Source organism: Hypomesus nipponensis, chromosome 4 (assembly GCF_054491055.1).
Source record: "Hypomesus nipponensis isolate SF chromosome 4, ASM5449105v1, whole genome shotgun sequence".
NCBI lineage: Eukaryota > Metazoa > Chordata > Actinopteri > Osmeriformes > Osmeridae > Hypomesus > Hypomesus nipponensis.
The window spans coordinates 2,602,400-2,619,819 of NC_140364.1; the positions used below are offsets into that span (position 1 = coordinate 2,602,400).

General features: G+C 48.4%; 1 protein-coding gene across 2 annotated transcripts; it reads left to right on the forward strand.

Annotated features, from left to right (window-relative positions):
* Window positions 1–1,152: 1,152 nt before the first annotated feature.
* LOC146294995 (autotaxin-like) lies at window positions 1,153–17,278 on the forward strand. 2 transcript variants are annotated; one of them, XM_084695669.1, is made up of 25 exons: window positions 1,155–1,576; window positions 2,667–2,766; window positions 3,166–3,324; window positions 3,526–3,651; window positions 3,778–3,838; window positions 4,103–4,200; window positions 4,275–4,354; window positions 4,727–4,846; window positions 5,270–5,325; window positions 6,291–6,356; window positions 8,008–8,080; window positions 8,168–8,276; window positions 8,498–8,623; window positions 8,800–8,831; window positions 8,913–9,040; window positions 9,130–9,214; window positions 9,344–9,431; window positions 9,558–9,733; window positions 9,967–10,027; window positions 10,373–10,512; window positions 11,600–11,738; window positions 12,187–12,264; window positions 13,154–13,286; window positions 13,772–13,925; window positions 16,202–17,278. In XM_084695669.1, exons 1-25 carry the CDS (start codon window positions 1,559–1,561, stop codon window positions 16,370–16,372), a joined length of 2,577 nt encoding a protein of 858 aa, XP_084551795.1. In that variant the 5' UTR covers window positions 1,155–1,558; the 3' UTR covers window positions 16,373–17,278. The 2 variants fall into 2 exon arrangements, with proteins under 2 accessions (XP_084551794.1, XP_084551795.1); XM_084695668.1 differs by having other exon boundaries at window positions 1,153–1,576; window positions 8,008–8,276.
* Window positions 17,279–17,420: the final 142 nt, after the last annotated feature.

Here is a 17,420-nt window from a genome sequence, read left to right on the forward strand (position 1 = left end):
CCCCCCCTGCCCCCCACACACCTCCTCAACTGAGCTCCTGACAAGTTTCACAAGGATGCCTGGGCTGGGAGGGGGTGGGGGTGGGGGAGGTCAGACTTGTCAGGGTGTTACTGATCGATCGCAGCGGTGTAATCCGGAAGGAAACCCTGGCCATATAGTGTCAGTTTAGTGTAGGGTTTACCCAACGCCTGCCGTCGTGGGTTTGATCTCGTCAGCGAGCCGGCTGCGATCAGGGCTGACATGGAGAGGGTTTGCCGTTGGCTGTTTTTGTCCCGCCACACTCCGAGGGTTCAGCACTGACGTTGAGTAACAGTCCCATTGTGACATGCTCTCAGCAAACACACAGTACAGACACAGCCGTGCACACTAAGCATTGCACCGGGACGAAACATTGACATGCATTTCTTTGGCAGACGTCTTTTATCCAACGATGCATTTCCAAACGACGGCAGAATATCACGGTTCAGAAGTGTATCGTAGTAAGAGTATATCAGTGATCCGAGTCAAGGAACTGTCTGTATGTACCAGGCTCAGTGAAAAAGAACCATGTGGTGCTATTGCACAATCCTTGTTAAATGCAGTGCGTTCTTTGACTCTGACCACTGAAATACTGATACTGTGCACTTCTGAGCCTTGATTTGTTGCTGTACTTTCTGAATGTACTAGTTGTATGTCACTTTGGATACAAGTGTCGACTAAATGAATACAATTTCACATTTCAAAACCAGCCATTCACCTCTTCTCAGTCCGTGTAAAATCTAAAGGAGTTGACTAGTTCTCAACATACTTTCGTTGAATCTTTGCTGTGGTGTGCAGTGGACTGCACGCAGACACACAGAAAGGTGCAGTGTGTTCGAATGGAGGGGTGCATACTTCCCACAGGGAGAGTGAGGTCTGCTTTTCTCAACATATTCACAATGGGTGTCTTTATTCCTGTATTGGACCAACAAACTCAAATTCAAGGCCAAGTCATTGCAGGGGTCATGTGCAGAGGTCAGAAGGTCAGAGAGTAGAGCCAGAGGTCTGAGTAATCCAGAGCCAGTTCCGCCCTCTCTGTCCTCCCTCCATGTTTTCCTCCGACTTGGCTATGTAATGTTACTGTTGTCACCGCTCAGAGAGAGTTGCATAAAATCCCAGCACGTTGTTACCCTCTTGGAGGCCCTCTCAAAATCTCTCTCTCCTTCTCCCTCTCTCTTTTCTCTATCTCTCACTCCCTCTCCACCTCAGTCGTTCTCCCTACCTCTTTCTCTCCCACTCTCTCTCCCTCCCGCATTGAGCAGAAGGTCTCTGTTGTGCGTAGGAGTCGAGACTGAGCCCGCGGTTAAGTGCTGAGTCGGACTATGTTGTACGGAACATCTGCCAGTAGCCCAGTTGTACCAGAGCCCAGCTGTCACCATTACTTCATCTGCATTGGCCGGCAGCGCTAGGAGAGCTGAGCAAGGCAAACAACGAAGTAGCGAGCCTCTCAACCCCTGCGTCCTTTTGATCAATTCGCAACCGTCCGGGCCGAAGTGGACGTTGGCCAAACGTTCTGGACAATTTAAACTCTACATGAAAGATGGTACAGATACATTTGGTACGGTGAGATGACGTCTTTTTTGTATCTTGTCTTTAGGTGACAGGATGTTTTGTATGTGGTTTTGAGTTGTCATTTTTGACTGGGGACATTGCACGCCTTGCAGGAAAGATGTATCGACCCGTGTCAGAAAGGACTGCACTTTGAATCCAGTCGAAAGCTATTCAAATATTTACAAGTGAACTGCAATTATGTAATTTTGGACAACTCATTGTAATCAAAAAACTAAAAATACAAGATTAAGGCCTAATACTAACTTCTGATACTTTGCACACATGTTGGCTTGCAATCAGTAAATTGACGTGCTGGTAATTCATAGGATGACAGTTTTCTGCGGTCATCAGAAAATATTGGATTTGTATAGCGCTTTTTACAAGCAATGTCACAGAAAGCTGTACAGATGACAATAAACTGTTAGCTACAACCAACCTAAACTGTTTCACTATTCCGCGATGGAGACAGAATTGGCTATTTGACAACGGAAAAAGCCTTTTTGACTTTGGTTGAGTTGCAAGTCAGATGAGAAAATTAGGCTATTATTCAAATAACTGGCCTTTTCATTAGTTGTATGAATATTCCTCCTGTAGTGTTGTCATGGACCAAGTGCATTTGAAAGAAATGTAAGTGCGTTCAATTTGCATTGCTGTTCGCGTGGTTTGGGCAATATCTGCCCTTGGACCAGCAGACCGAAAGGTCCTCACAGCACGACAATGTTCCCTTGGCCACCTGAGTGAGAGGAGAAACTTGAGCTGAGCTGACTGCCCTTAACTTGACTGACCTTGACTTGACTCTCCTTGACTGCTCAACTTATTGAGCATAAACTCCTTGAGGGTTTAGGTTGGTTGAGGGGCAGTTCTATGGGCGTATGTGAAGCCCTCTGTGACATGCTTGCATGTAAAAAGGGCTATACAAATAAATTTGATTTGATTTGATTTGAAACTTGATCGGAGATTACTCGACTTGAGCAGAGGTGAACTCACTTGAGTTCAAAGTCAATTGACTTAATCAAATCAAATGGAATCACATTGAGGACAGCGAGTTGAGCTGCAGTTTGAGTGTCACGTTCCTGTCATGTACCTGTCTTTCTCAGGTAGTGGTTGCCATGGTGCTCCTGCAGTGTCCCAGCGGACGATGGGCGTACGTCTTCCAGGCCAGCCGGCCCGGGGAAGGAGGAGAATCACCCCCAAAACGTAACCCCCCACCCCTCCACCCTCCCACCCTTTCCACCCTTTCCACCCTTCCCCTTTTACCCACCCCCACCTCTCCCTCATCCCCTTATCACGCTTAACTCAACCCATCCTCACCATCTCCTCACCACTTCCCCCCCATTTCTTTCTCAATCCCCCATCACTCTAACTGCACCCCCTCCTCATCCTCACCTCCTCAACTACCCCCCCACCGGGGAGTTGAGGTTTTAAGTAGCGGTAGTTGAGGTTTAAGTAGCGGTTTTAATAAATTGTCAAATTGAATAATGTCCTTGTTCATCCATGTTTATGACTAAATAGAAATAAAAGTGTTCTGAGCTCGTTCGCCTGTCCGTTGACTAGCTGGTTCGCTAGCTGATGGTGTTGTTGTTGTTCTGGTCCCAGTGCCCATCTCAGACTTCCCTTGGGTGAGTTCGGCGGGCTCCTGTAAGGGGCGCTGCTTCGAGCTGGAGGAGGCTGAGCCTCCCGGATGCAGATGTGACAACTTGTGCAAGACGTACTGCAGCTGCTGCACCGACTTCGACGAGCACTGCCTGAAAACAGGTCAGGGAAATCTGCGGGAGCGTTCAGACACCAACAGTATTGCACCCATCACGTTCACGTTTTCCTTCTCATGACGGTTCTCCAACTCATATGGGGGGTCCACTAACTCTAAGGGGTGTCGTCAGACCCCCCCCCCCCCCCTATTTTCTTAAATGTAAACACAGTTGTGTTGTGTGTGTGTGTGTGTGTGTGTCGGTCTAGCGGGGGGGTTTGAGTGCAGCGAGAGCCGCTGTGGGGAGACCAGGAACGATGACCACGCTTGCCACTGTTCCGAGGACTGCCTGGAGAGAGGAGACTGCTGCTCCAACTACAAGTCTCTCTGCCAAGGTATCTGATGGTTCACTGGAGTTGTTGATGTCGGTGGTGCTGAGGGGGTTGGTGTTGTCGTTGGTGAAAGTGCGGTCATCAACTGTCAGATTCAGTTTGTTTTTTTTCAACCATCTTGCTCCTCAGGGGAAGCTACATGGCTGACTGGAGACTGTGTGGAAATCACAAGCCCAAAATGCCCTGCAGGGTGAGTCTGGAACACACACACACATATATAGCCTATATACGCATATCTTTTCTCTCACCACAATGCATACTGCTATGCTGGTTATATTACAATAAACATATTAATGGGTTTAATTTTGTTAGAATTGGCTGGACAGACACATGGTATGGTTTGTATTTCTGCACCTGAGTGTTTCCTCGTCTGTCTCTCTCTTGTGGTGTGTGGGGTGCGTGGTGTGTGTTGAACACGTGTGTGTGTGTGTGTGTGGTGGTCGTCTGCCTCCAGGTTCATCCGGCCCCCTCTCATCATGCTGTCATTGGACGGTTTCAGGGCGTCCTACATGAAGAAGGGGAAAACAGTCATTCCTAACATGGAGAAGCTCAGTACGATACGCTCACACACACACACACACACACACACACAAGGTTGACGTGTCTGACCTGACCTTTTCTCACAGGAACATGTGGTACCCACGCCCCCTACCTACGACCTGTGTACCCATCTAAAACCTTCCCAAACTTGTACACCCTAGCCACGGTAAGTAGCCTAAACTAAAGGCTTGTCGCATTTGACATGTTCTCCATTTAGCAGATTAGCAAATGCTTTCATCCAAAGAGACATTTGGAGCATACAGTAGAAAGTCAAGGATCAGATTTGGTTGGTTAGGCAAGGAACAGCACAAGATCCAGGCATAGTGCAAATACTCACTATCCAGTAAAACCTACAATGTACATTATTAGATGGAAATGTGTCTATTTATAAAAGGGATTCTTTTTTCAGTTCCATCACTAAGTTGAATGAAACCCTATTACATTAGGTTATATTTAAACTGTAATAGCTTTGAATGACCATATAATAGACTATACGTCAGTGTCCACCTGTGAGCTGGTCTGTCACGCTTTACATCAGGGTCTGTATCCAGAGTCCCACGGCATTGTGGGTAACACCATGCATGACCCGGTCTTTGACGCCAACTTCAACCTGAGGGGCAGAGAGAAACTCAACCATCGTTGGTGGGGGGGACAGCCTGTGAGTATGGCTTTACATTTCTAGAACTATCTGTAACAATACTATTTATAAAGATACAAGCTCCGGTCACAATACTATCAATTTATTAGCAGTTTATAACACCTAGCTCTAAATAATTGTGATAAACTATTTATCACAATACTATCTATGGTAATAATACTATACAACTATTCAACAGTATGATCTTAATGACATTAATCATTAATCTGTCTTAGTTGACTCCTTAGTGACTGATCTAATGGTCTTGTTGTACTAGTTGGGATCATTCAAGCACACTAGTATTTAGCATATTTGCAAATAGGAATTGACTCATGTCTGGTGTCATGTGCTACTACTATGGTATATCAGAGAGGAGAAAATTCTACTAAGATTTTTTGGGAAGAAGGTATTTTGTTGAATTCTTGTTTTTGACGATTTCTCCAGATTTGGATCACCGCAGAGAAACAAGGAGTGAAAGCTGGCACTTTCTTCTGGCCGTGGTGAGTTACACTATTACTTTTTTCTTTTAATCCTGCATGTAGAAACAAAACGTGCATGTAGAAACAAAACGAAACAAAAAATTATGGTTGAAAGACTTTAGAGATCAACTTTTAGGACAGATATTGTATTTACAAGTAAAACGTAGATATACAGTATACTGTAAGTACGTCTCAATTAAACAAGGGGTTGGTGAAAATCTGGTAGAATTTATGACTGCATATCTGGTGAGCTAACAAACACGAGGGACGGGGGGGGGGGGGCAGGTTCTCAGTCACATCCTGACGAACAACAACAATACCCCCCAGTCACTAACCAGCAGACACAGACGCCATTCACCCCTGCTAGCATGCCAGCCTGGCTGTTTTAAGCAAGCTATGCTATTAGCATAATAGCATAGATGACATTCTCCCCTCCTTGCATGCCAGCCAAAGCTGCACCGTGTCTGTGTTGGAAACCTACGCTAATGATCATAATTACATAGATGATATTCATGCCTCTTTTCACGCCTTTAGAACTAGCTATGCTAATTAGCATAAGAACATTGATGACTTTCTCCCCTTTTTGCATGCTTGTCAAAACCTCAACCTGGCAGTGCTAGTGAGCTCAATCAATTAGCTTAGATGAAATAATCCCCTCCTTGCATGTTACCCAAAACTTCAGCATGGCTCAGCTAACAAGCTTTACCAACTAGCATGAAAGGATAAGAGGAAGCTGGCCTATTAGAAGTGCTTTGTGGGTTCGTCGCACTTTTGACCCTAGACAATTCATCTCACATTCATCTCACCATAAGGAAACATTGGGGGGTACATTAAAATATGCATTGTCCAGCAGTGAAAGATCAAGTCAAATAATCTTTTGATTATCATTTGTAGTTTTCTTAAGGTCAATATCATGTTTTAGAGAAAGTTCCAGTTGTCCAATAGGGTGCTGACATGTCATTGTGTGCATGTGTGTTACCCCCCAGGGTCATCCCCCTGGAGAGGAGAATACTGACCATACTGAGGTGGCTTAGTCTCCCTGACGACGAGAGGTAAGGCCATGGTACATTTAATGTTGTGTATGATACATTCTACATATACAATGGCTTCGGAAAGTATTTTGATCCCTTCACTTTTAGAGCAGTTATTGTGTTGAGCCATTTTGCCCATTAACCTACACTCAATCATCCACCATGACTAACCCTTAACATGTTTTTTTGTTGTTGTCAGAAACGTAAATCTCAGATTTGATTTTTAAGTATTCCGAAGCTTTGCTGTGGTACTCCAAATTGTGCTCGGGTGCATCCTATTAGTGATGGGTCGTTCGCGAACGATCCGGCTCTAAGAGCCGGCTCTTGAAGGTGAACGTCGGGAGCTGGCTCTCATATCTGAAGAGCCGACTCTATTTTTAATAGATTAATACAGCCTATAAAAACTAAATGATTATGAAAGAATGAATTATGAAACATTAATTGTATTTAAAATAATTGACTAATTCAAAGAGCAACAACAAAAATACTTGTAGGCTTAAAGGCGCACACGATCTTCCTCCTCACATTCTGTTCCTGTCAATCCTGCAAGAGGGAGGGCCGAGCCAACTCACCCACAGTCAGGGAGTAGTCAAAACTCGGAGGAGAGCCATGACAAATCAATGCATTTTTAAAGCTATGTGGTTACGGTCGAGTATGATTTCATTTCATAATTTTATTCAAATTCTTTTCACACCCATCATAGTCAAATTCAACATGTATTTTTTAGAGGGCCGTTCGGGAGCCAAAAGAGCCGGCTCTTTTTGGTGAGCTGAGCCATACGAGCCGGCTCACGAAAAAGAGCCGGAATGCCCATCAGTGCATCCTATTAGCTTAACTTGACCTTGAGATGTGTCTAGAACCTGGTCAGAGTCCACCTGTGGCAAATTGAACTGATTGGACAATGTTTACAAAAGCACACACCTGTAGGTCCCACAATTTAGACTGTAGGTCAGGACAATAACAACGCCATGAAGTCCAAGGAACTCTCCAGACCTCCACAATAGAACTGTGGTGAGGCATCGATCAGGGCGACTGTTCTCCTTCCAGCAAGACGATGACCCGAATCGTACAGCCAAGACCATGCTGGAGTGGCTTCAGGACAAGTCTCTGTCTGCCCTGAGTGGCCCTGCCAAAGCCCAGACTCAAACCCAGCCGAACATCTGTGGAGAGACATGAACATGGCCGTTCACAGCTTCTCATGTGATCTGATGGACCTTGGGAATCTAATCTGCCAGGAAGAAGACGATGAACTGTCCAGATGTGCAAGGCTTGTAGAGACAAGTCACAGCTCCTACTGCTGCCAAAAGGGCTTCTACAAAGTACTGAAGCAAGGGTCTGAATACTTATGTAAATGAGAGATTTCAGTTGAGTTTTTGAATACATTTGCAGGAAAAAAACATGTCACTTTGTCATTATTACACAGTTAATACTACTGGAGTGTAGTGTTTATGAAATATTCAATACAAATACGTGCTGAAAGGCAAAAGGTCTGAATACTTTCAGGAGCCATTGTATATCCTAACGTGTGTACAGTATACTACCTCATCTGTCCTACATCTTCATCAGTGATGCATACCATCAGCATGATTTATATTCCAAGGTCAGTCGCGTCAGCGGTTTCAGTTAATTATAGTTAATTACCTGCATGTGTGTGTGTGTGTGCTATTTCCAGACCGTATGTCTATGCAGTCCACTCGGAGCAGCCAGACACGTTTGGACACAGACTGGGTCCTTTAAGCAGCGAGGTGAGCTCCTCTCTGATTGGGTGGAAAGAGCTCCATGTGATGTGTTTACATACTGACCACACGTGTTTGGCTGTTGTCTTTGTGCAGCTGGACAACCCCTTGAGGGAGATAGACAACATCATTGGGCAGCTGATGAACGGCCTGAAGCAGATGGATCTTCATCGCTGCGTCAACGTCCTCATCGTGGGAGACCACGGTAGGTCAAAACACAGGGATCGCACAGGGACCATCACAACTTGATGAGGTCATCCACATGAGACATACACACACGCCTGCCGTGCCCCCCTGTCTAGCTGTCATAGGGATTGTTTAGCCTAGTGTTAGTGTTTCGTTAAAAACACTTCACCGGCAGCACTTGATGACATCATCAAGATGAGACGCACCTTTGATGCTCCTCTGTGTGCCCCCCTGAACCAGGTATGGAGGAGGCCCACTGTGACAAGATGGAGTTCCTGAGCTCCTACCCTCTCAACATAGACGACATCCAGCTGATCCCAGGGTCTCTGGGCAGAGTCAGGCCCCGCGACCCCAAGTCTACTACCTGTAAGTGTGTGGGCGGGTATGTGTTTGTGAGTGTGTGTGTGTGGTTGGATGTTTGGTTGTATCTGTAGGTTAGTCTAGTCTGCTTTGTATCAACGACAAGAGAATTAAATGAAAAAGAAAGAGAAATTCAAGTCATCTCCAGAGCTAAACTTTTGTCTCCCAATTTGAATTTCCAGATGACCCCAAAGTAGTAGTTGCCAATCTCACAGTAAGTAAAAAAAGAAAAGAAAAAAAACATTTCCCACCAACAAAATCTACCTGTACGACCCCTTGACCTTGTGTGTTGTAGTGTAAGATGCCCAGTCAGCACTTTAAGCCCTACCTGAAGCAGCACCTTCCGAAGAGGCTTCACTACGCCAACAACCGCAGGATAGAGGACGTCCACCTGCTCATGGAGAGGAAGTGGCACATCGCCAGGTACACTCAACAACAATCACATCACGAAAGGAATGTCAACTTGTTCGGACTACCTGTCATCATTCCGTCGAACTTTTTTTGCCTTTCAGGAAAATGCCAGAAAACCGAAAGCCCCCAGGGAGATGTGGTTTCTTTGGCGATCACGGTTTTGACAACAAGATCACCAGCATGAAGGTAAACCTGCTGAATCACTGTTGGTCCTCGTCACGGTCTCCCTTCATCAGCTCACTGGTTCTGTTCTGCTCTCGCTCCTGCATGTCCTCATACCAGGATCTGTTTTATTTTGTACTCTCGAAACAATAGACTATCTTTTTGGGCTATGGGCCAACCTTTAAGTTCCGGAAGCAAGTGCCTGCGTTTGAAAACATCGAGTTGTACAACGTCATGTGTGGTAAGCAGACCCGCATCGGTCCCTTTCAGGCACCGGCATTCCAAACGTGCTCCATTCCAACCTGATTCTCCGGAGATGTTCTGAATCCACTTCACACTTCTCTGTGTACCCTGTGTTTCCCCTCAGATCTCCTGGGGTTAAGCCCTGCCCCTAACAACGGCACCCATGGCAGTCTGAATGACATGTTGAGGTCCCCTCCTTACACCCCCTCCATGCCCGAGGAGGTCTCGGCCCCGTTACCCCCCCTCGCCGACCCAGCCTCCCCGGCCACCTACACCCTAGGATGCAGCTGTGATGACGAGGTCAGTGGAGGGGGCCACCTGGGGGTATATAGAAAACAGTTTAAGCTGATGTTGAAGCGTGGCTCACACAATAGAGGGGTTGCAACGCAGCCCTATCCCAGAACATCCTAGACGGATAGTACATGCACTGTAAATATATGCTGTGTACAAACAGTAGGTGTTTTATACTGTATACTGTTTTATACTAGGTATGGTATACTTGTTGGTTTAGCTGCACTCTTGTGGTATTTCAGAACCAGGTGGAGGAGAGCAGTCAGCCATTCAGCCCAGACCCAGATGGTGTCTACTCCTACAGTACGTTCCCCTAATCCTGAACCCCTCAACTCCGGATGTTTGGGCTTGAATCACAGGGCTGAATGAATGGATGAGCTAAATTCATTAAGTAATGAGGAAGTAATGAGTAGATGATGGAATGAATGGCTGGACAAACAAACCAAAACAGGTAGAAATGCAGAACGCTCCTTGTCTTTGACCACCAAAAGTCAGTTAAAACTTCAGGTTCTGGATGATCTGCTGTACTGTGTGTTCTGAATGCGCTATCGACTGCACTAAATCCCCTATTAGTATATCAAGTATGTAGTATTTGGCATCCGCTAAATGAATCCAATGCAGCAGATGGATGACTGTCCTCTGTTGCAGACACCACCCACCTGCCCTACGGCCGTCCTGCTGTTCTGTTTGAGAGCCGCTATAGTCTGCTGCACCACGTGGACTTCATCAGCGCCTACAGCCTGGAGCTGGCCATGCCGCTCTGGACCTCCTTCACCCTGCCCCGACAGGTACCCCATCCCTCTCCTACCTCCTTCACCCTGCCCCGACAGGTACCCCATCCCTCTCCTACCTCCTTCATCCTGCCCCGGCTGGTACCACATCCCTCTCCTACCTCCTTCACCCTGCCCCGACAGGTACCACATCCCTCTCCTGGATCACCTCCTCTATCCTCCACCCCGCCCAGACCCAGACCGGTGCAGACCGGTGCAGTACCACATCCCCCTCCTATATCCCCTCCTACCTCCTTCACCCTGCCCTGGCTGGTACCGTGTCTCCCTCCTACATCCCCTCCAATATCAGGTCACTCATATTACTCGTCCTATATTACTTCCAGACAAACAGGTACCACATCCCCCTACTATATCCAGCTCTATGCTCAGGACTAGGATCACATCCTCACCATATATCACCTCCTATATCACTACAAGACACAGGTATCTGCTCCTCCCCTGACATCCTTCACCTTGCCCTGATACGTACCATATCCACGTTCTACCTCCTTTACTTTGTCCAGTCAGGTACCATATTTACCTCCTACATCCTTACCAAGCAGAAAGGTACCCTACCCTCGTTAAATATCTCCTTCAGATAGACAGGACACCCATATCCTTACAGGTGAAAGTTCATTTGCGGTGTGTGTGCCGTTAACATGTCTGGAGTCAGATGGCTGAGCGGTGAGGGAGTCGGGCTAACAAGCAGAAGTTTGCCGGATTGATTCCCCGCCGTTCCAAATGATGTTGGGCAAGGCACTTCACCCTAATTTGCCTCGGGAGAATGTCCCTGTACTTACTGTAAATCGCTCTGGATAAGAGCGTCTGCTACATGACTAAATGTAAATGTCTGTTAGGCAAGCTCCAGTGGCGTTGCTCAGTGACACTGGCGTCCAGTTATCCCTGCAGAACCATGTGACCTCGCTGCTGACGTTTTACGGCCCTGCACGGCGTCGCATGCAGCTCCAACAACACAAACAAACAAACAAGCGTCCGCATTCACCCTGTTTTACAACGGGCGCCTCCGGGGGCCCCGCCACGTCACAGGTAACACGTATGGCACAGGCCTGTGTATACGCGTATGAATGCGGGTTCTCTCTCCCAGGAGGGCGTGACCTCCGTGGCGGAGGCCGGGAGCGGGTGTGTGAGGGCGGACACGCGGGTGCCTCAGGAACACAGCCTGGCCTGCAGCAGCTCGTCCAGCCTGGACGCGGGCCTCACCCAGGGCTTCCTCTACCCCCCAGGTGGGTCCCCGTCACGTCCTGTTCTTAAGCGTTTGAGCAGCCTTCATCAACTCTGCTCATGAATCTATAAGGTATTCCTGGCCTCGGGAGGGTTTATGAAGTTGAGTTATTGAAGTTATTGAGTACTTTCAGCCTGAAAGTTCTGAAAGACATGGAAGGATTAAGAATTGTGCACAGGACACATTGAAGGAGTAATGCCATGTCCTAATAGTTCCCATGTTTTACAAGACAGTGAGCTTTTTGTTGTCTACAAATTCATGCTCATCTCTCATCAACCTTCCGGGGCAATCGCAGGGCTTTTCAGACGTCACAACACACCTCCCATGTCTAGTAGGGGGAAAAAGCAACAGTCAAACTGCGAAAAGCCTTGAATTATCTCACTGTGACAGAACATCAGCTGCTGTTTATCGGGAAGGATGAATGCCTGACTTTTGTTATTCGTCGACAGAGCTGGCCACATCTCCAGAATCCAGATATGACGCCTCGCTCGTCACCAACACAGTCCCCATGTACCCTGCCTTTAAGAGTGAGTCCTGTTTCGTCTCGCCAACACTCCAGTCTCCAGCTGTGCACTAGGCCTTTACAAGCAGGCTATCTCGCTCATTTGTAAGCATGTTGCCTTTGAAAGTGAGGCCTCTATTCAACTGTTTAAACTCCCTGTCAGGAGATCTGCAGGGGATCTCTATTGGTTCTTTACTGTTGGTGGCTTGTCTCTCTGATACTGGGACACACACACACACACACACACACACACAAGGACTCCTACATGCACAGAGAATCTCATGCACAGACACACACACACACTCATAGCCCCCCCCACCCCACACACACGCACACACTCACAAACAGACTCTTGTACACAGATACACACACACACTCGTGTGCGAGCTCTGAGAGGCTTGTGTGATGACCTCAGGTCTGAGAGGAGACAGGCTGATACCATTGTCCTCCTGGGACGACACACACGCCCAGCTTATCAGGGAGAAACAGACACACACACGTGCTTCCGTGCACACAAATACACACACACACAGTATACAAGCACGCACGCACACCCACATAGACACTCACAACACACACTCACACACACGCGCTCACACAAAGCGAGCCTCAGTGTCAACCAGAGGAGCCAGTGTTTGTTCTTGTTTGTCGGATGCGACAGCCAGTTCTGGGTAATAGTCTGTAGTAGTCTGGGAGAAATACCCCCCCCCCCCCCAACTCACCCCCTTACCCTTATTCCCCCTTCTCCACACCCGCTCTGTCACCCTCACCCATTCTCACCCCCCTCCTCTCACCCCTCCTCCTCACCCCTTCCTACTCACCCCCTCCCTCATCCTCTGCCACCCTCACCCTCTTCCTTCCTTCCCCTCCTCTCACCCCTCCTCCCTTACCCCTTCCCCTCCCCCGGTCTGCAGAGGTGTGGAGCTACTTGCAGGGGGTGCTGCTCCGGCGCTACGCTGACGAGACCAACGGCATCAACGTTCTCACCGGGCCCATATTCGACCACAACTACGACGGCCTCCGCGACACCACCGCCAAGATCAAAGAGTAAGACTCAAAGGTCAAAGTTTACGTCTCGGTGGATTTTTGATAGCACAGATGTATTTGACTTCAGGTGTATTTCGTTTCATTAATGATTGCTGTTGCAATGTGGATTCTCCTGTTCTGGTATCTGTTTGCTCAGGGCTGACCGGGTCATCTTCCTCTACCCATGTTTGTACCTGTGTGTGTGTGTATCTGCGTGTGTATGTGTGTCTACTTGTCTGAGTGTGTGTGAGTGCCAAGAGAGATAAAGAGCAAAGGGAAAGAGAACGCAAAAGAGAAGCGAGAGAGAGGACTGGGAGATCTGTTGAGTGTACTGTTGCCTTGACAGTGTAACTGTATGTTTACAACCCACCCACCAACACAAACACACACCCCTCCACCACCACTCACCACCCCGCATCCCCCTTCTGTACCCTCTCCCTTCCCTCGGCCTTCTCCTCCTTTCCCTCCCTCCCTCCCTCCCTCCCTCCCTCCCTCCCTCCCTCCAGGTCTGCAGGGGCCTCGGTGCCGGTTCCGACCCACTACTTCATGGTGGTGACGGGCTGCCAGGAGCTCAACCAAACAGCAGACGAGTGCGAGGGCCCGCTCAGCGCCTTCTCCTTCCTGCTGCCCCACCGGCCCGACAACTCTGAGAGCTGCAACGTGAGTGACACACACACACACATTTCCCGTACAGCAGGCACACCCACGTCATACACACACACACACACACATATGTATGCACACCCACACGAGTAAACATACAGAAATTTACGCGCACATACACGCAAACACCGATACAGGCACGCTCAAATATGAGCACGCACATGCACACACGTATGTGTGAACACACGCCCACCCGCCCCCCCCCCCCCCCCCACCCACACGTCGCAAGACAGCGGGAGAGTTGAGGCGGTTGGAATGAGCTGCAGTATCAGCAGTTGTCAACCTGGGGGAGCTGTAAGGCTGAGTGTGACGATGCGTCTGTTCCCGTCTGCAAATCATGGTACCACCCTAATGAACCACACGTGCTTCTCGTGGCCCACCAGTTGAAATGCTCCAGGTAGCTATGTATTTACAGTTACTGCTAACAGACAGCATTTCTAGACCTATGGACAGTTGCTCATTAGTTCAGGAGTTTGTTTTGGCTGATACTTCCTAGCCTTTGCTTTGACACAACACAGTTTTTCCTACTTTTCTTGCCCAAGGACACACATCATTTGGCACAGCCAGGAATCGAACCACCAACCTTCTGATTAATAGCCCGACTCCCTAACCGCTCAGCCATCTGACCCTCATTGTTATAGATCTGCAGGAATGAATGTTTGGGTTTCCTCTGCCAGCGCGGCTCCTATTCTGCCAGGGCATTACTGTTCTGGGAAATATAACCTTGGAGCGGGTTGTGGTCATTGAAGAATACTTCATCTGTAATCAAGTATTTAATCAAAGGGGCACCACCTCGATATTGGTTTTCTAAAGAGATCGAGGAAACCTAGGTATGCATCTTATCTGGATTGTTAAGGAATAACTTGGTGCAAGCATTGTGAATGGGCCACTTGTTGCTCTTCTCTGTCTGCCCTCTTCTCTCCCTGCCTGTCTCCCTGCCTGTCAGTCTCCCTGCCTGTCAGCCTGCCTGTCAGTCTCCCTGCCTGTCTCCCTGCCTGTCAGTCTCCCTGCCTGTCTCCCTGCCTGTCAGCCTGCCTGTCAGTCTCCCGGCCTGTCTCCCTGCCTGTCAGTCTCCCGGCCTGTCTCCCTGCCTGTCTCCCTGCCTGTCAGCCTGCCTGTCAGTCTTCCTGCCTGTTTCTCTGCCTGTCAGTCTTCCTGCCTGTCTCTCTGCCTGTCAGTCTCCCTGTCAGTCTCCCTGCCTGTCAGCCTGCCTGTCAGTCTCCCTGTCTGTCTCTCTGCCTGTCAGTCTTCCTGCCTGTCTCTCTGCCTGTCAGTCTCCCTGCCTGTCTCCCTGCCTGTCTGCCTGCCTGTCAGTCTCCCTACCCGTCTGCCTGCCTGTCAGTCTCCCTACCCGTCTGCCTGCCTGTCAGTCTCCCTACCTGTCTGCCTGCCTGTCAGTCTCCCTGCCTGTCAGTCTGTCAGCCTGTCTGTCTGCCTGCCTTTCTGCCTGTCTGTATAGACCATTACGTGTAATGACCATAACTGTTATCTGACCATGACCGTTTACAACAGACCGGTAACAACCCGTGTTTACAGTCACGACCCCCTGCCCCCACCACCTCATCAACTTGCTGACTCATGTTACTGTCATGTGCTGGTACACACACACACTCTTACCCCCCCCCCCCCCCCCCCCGCCACACATCACACCACACACCATACACCCTGTAACATTGATGGGTTAGGGTTAGGGTTATGAATAGGGACAATGGAAACATTGCTAAATAAGGCCTGTGTTTCACATGGGCTCAGGACCATTTACACTTCATGCAGGTGTTGATCTGTTCTCAGTACAGCTGCTAGATGCCAGCCTTTCTCTTCTTCTTCTGAGGAACACGTCAAATCTTGACTCTATTGTCGAACAATAGATGATGACTCTCCATGGTTGCTTAGACGAACTTGTGAAACAAAAAAATGTATAAGGCAATCAAGGCCTTTGTTTAGAGTTTCTGTGGTGTGACACATTTCCACACAGTTTAACTAATATCACCCTTGCAGAACTGGCATGCGCGTGTTGATGCATGTATCGTTCGTTCACCGTGTCCTGTGTGTGTGTGTGTGTGTGCCTGTATTTGTGTCTTCATCTGGCCGTGTGTGTGTGTCTTTGTCTGTGTGTGTGTCTCTGTGTGGTGTGTGTGTCTCTATATTTGTCTTCCATCTGTTTGTGTGTGCTTCTGTATATCTATCTGGGTGTGTGTATATGCGTGTCTCTGTGTGTGTGTGTGTGTGTGTGTCTCCGTGTGTGTGTGTGTCTCCGTGTGTGTGTTCCCCAGAGTGCTGAGGAGGAGTCCCAGTGGGTGGAGGAGCTGCTGCACCTCCACACGGCGCGCGTCCGAGACGTCGAGATCCTGACAGGCCTGGACCTCTACAGGGTCACCAACCTCACCCTGCCCCACACCCTCTCCCTCAAGACGTACCTGCGCACCTTCGAGGCGGACGACTAACACACGGGCACCCCCGACTCACCCGCCTGGCCCACGGTGCCTTTTCTTCCTGCTTGTGGCTGTGGCTCGATATCGTCCTCCATCGCTGTTCATCCCTCTCCCTCTCTGCTTCTCTCTCTCTCTCTGCCTCGATCTCGGTGCCTGTCTCTCTGCCCTTTTCTCTCCACCCCCCACCCCCATCCTTCCCTAGTACATCTCTGATCCTTAGGTGTATATTTTTATACAATTTGTCATATTTATTATGTAGCCGTTAATAGAGCCACATTCATTACTATATTAATCCATTGTAACAGAGGTTTTGTGTGGGGGAGTGAACTGTACGTAGGCCTGTGTGTGTGTGTGTGTGTGTGTGTGTGTGTGTTAGTGTGTATGTGTGTGTGTTGCTGTGTGTAGTTCCTAGGAAGCTGAAAGCGTAATGGTGTTGAAAGGTTTTCTGTCTAGGTTCAGTAAGTGTTTCGGTTTAGGTTCCAATGAGGACATACCATATTTCCTGAGAAGTCAGTTAAGACCATGTCTCTCAGTCCTGCCTAGCTGTATGTGAAGGAGATTTTAATATACCACACTGCATGGATTCATTTAGCAGATGCTTTCATCAAAGCCATGGATGGATGGTGCATATAGGAAGTGCAGCCGATAATCAAGGACTAGAAGGGCACAGGTCTAAGAGTATTCCAGTGGTTCATATCCCAGCTGTCTGTCTCTCTCCAATGAACGTAGACTAATGGTCTCTCTGAGTGACTTTACTTACCTCTCATCCTTCTAACACCTCGACCTTTGTTCGACGCGGTTCCCGACGGTTGGTGTGGTCATTGGTTTGCAGTTGAAAATGTTCTGTTCCACTCTATTCTAAGTTGCTCATTAACAATGTGGCCAAAGTTCTGATCCGAATAAATTCTTAGAGTGTTGTATTCGGTGTAGTTATTTCACATCCTGCCAGTGACACATGCATTTGAGGGTATGATGGGGTTAGGGTTGGGGCAGGAGTTAACCGTATTGCTGTCTTGGACATGTGTACAACAGTTTACCAGGATCTTCAACCGCGATTGAA

Excerpts from the sequence above, each read along its gene's own strand:
- LOC146294995 (XM_084695668.1), top strand. Across the intron at positions 4,201-4,274 it reads TCCTAACATGGAGAAGCTCA|GAACATGTGGTACCCACGCC; the intron begins GTACGATACGCT and ends CTTTTCTCACAG. Across the intron at positions 9,215-9,343 it reads ACAAGATCACCAGCATGAAG|ACTATCTTTTTGGGCTATGG; the intron begins GTAAACCTGCTG and ends TCGAAACAATAG.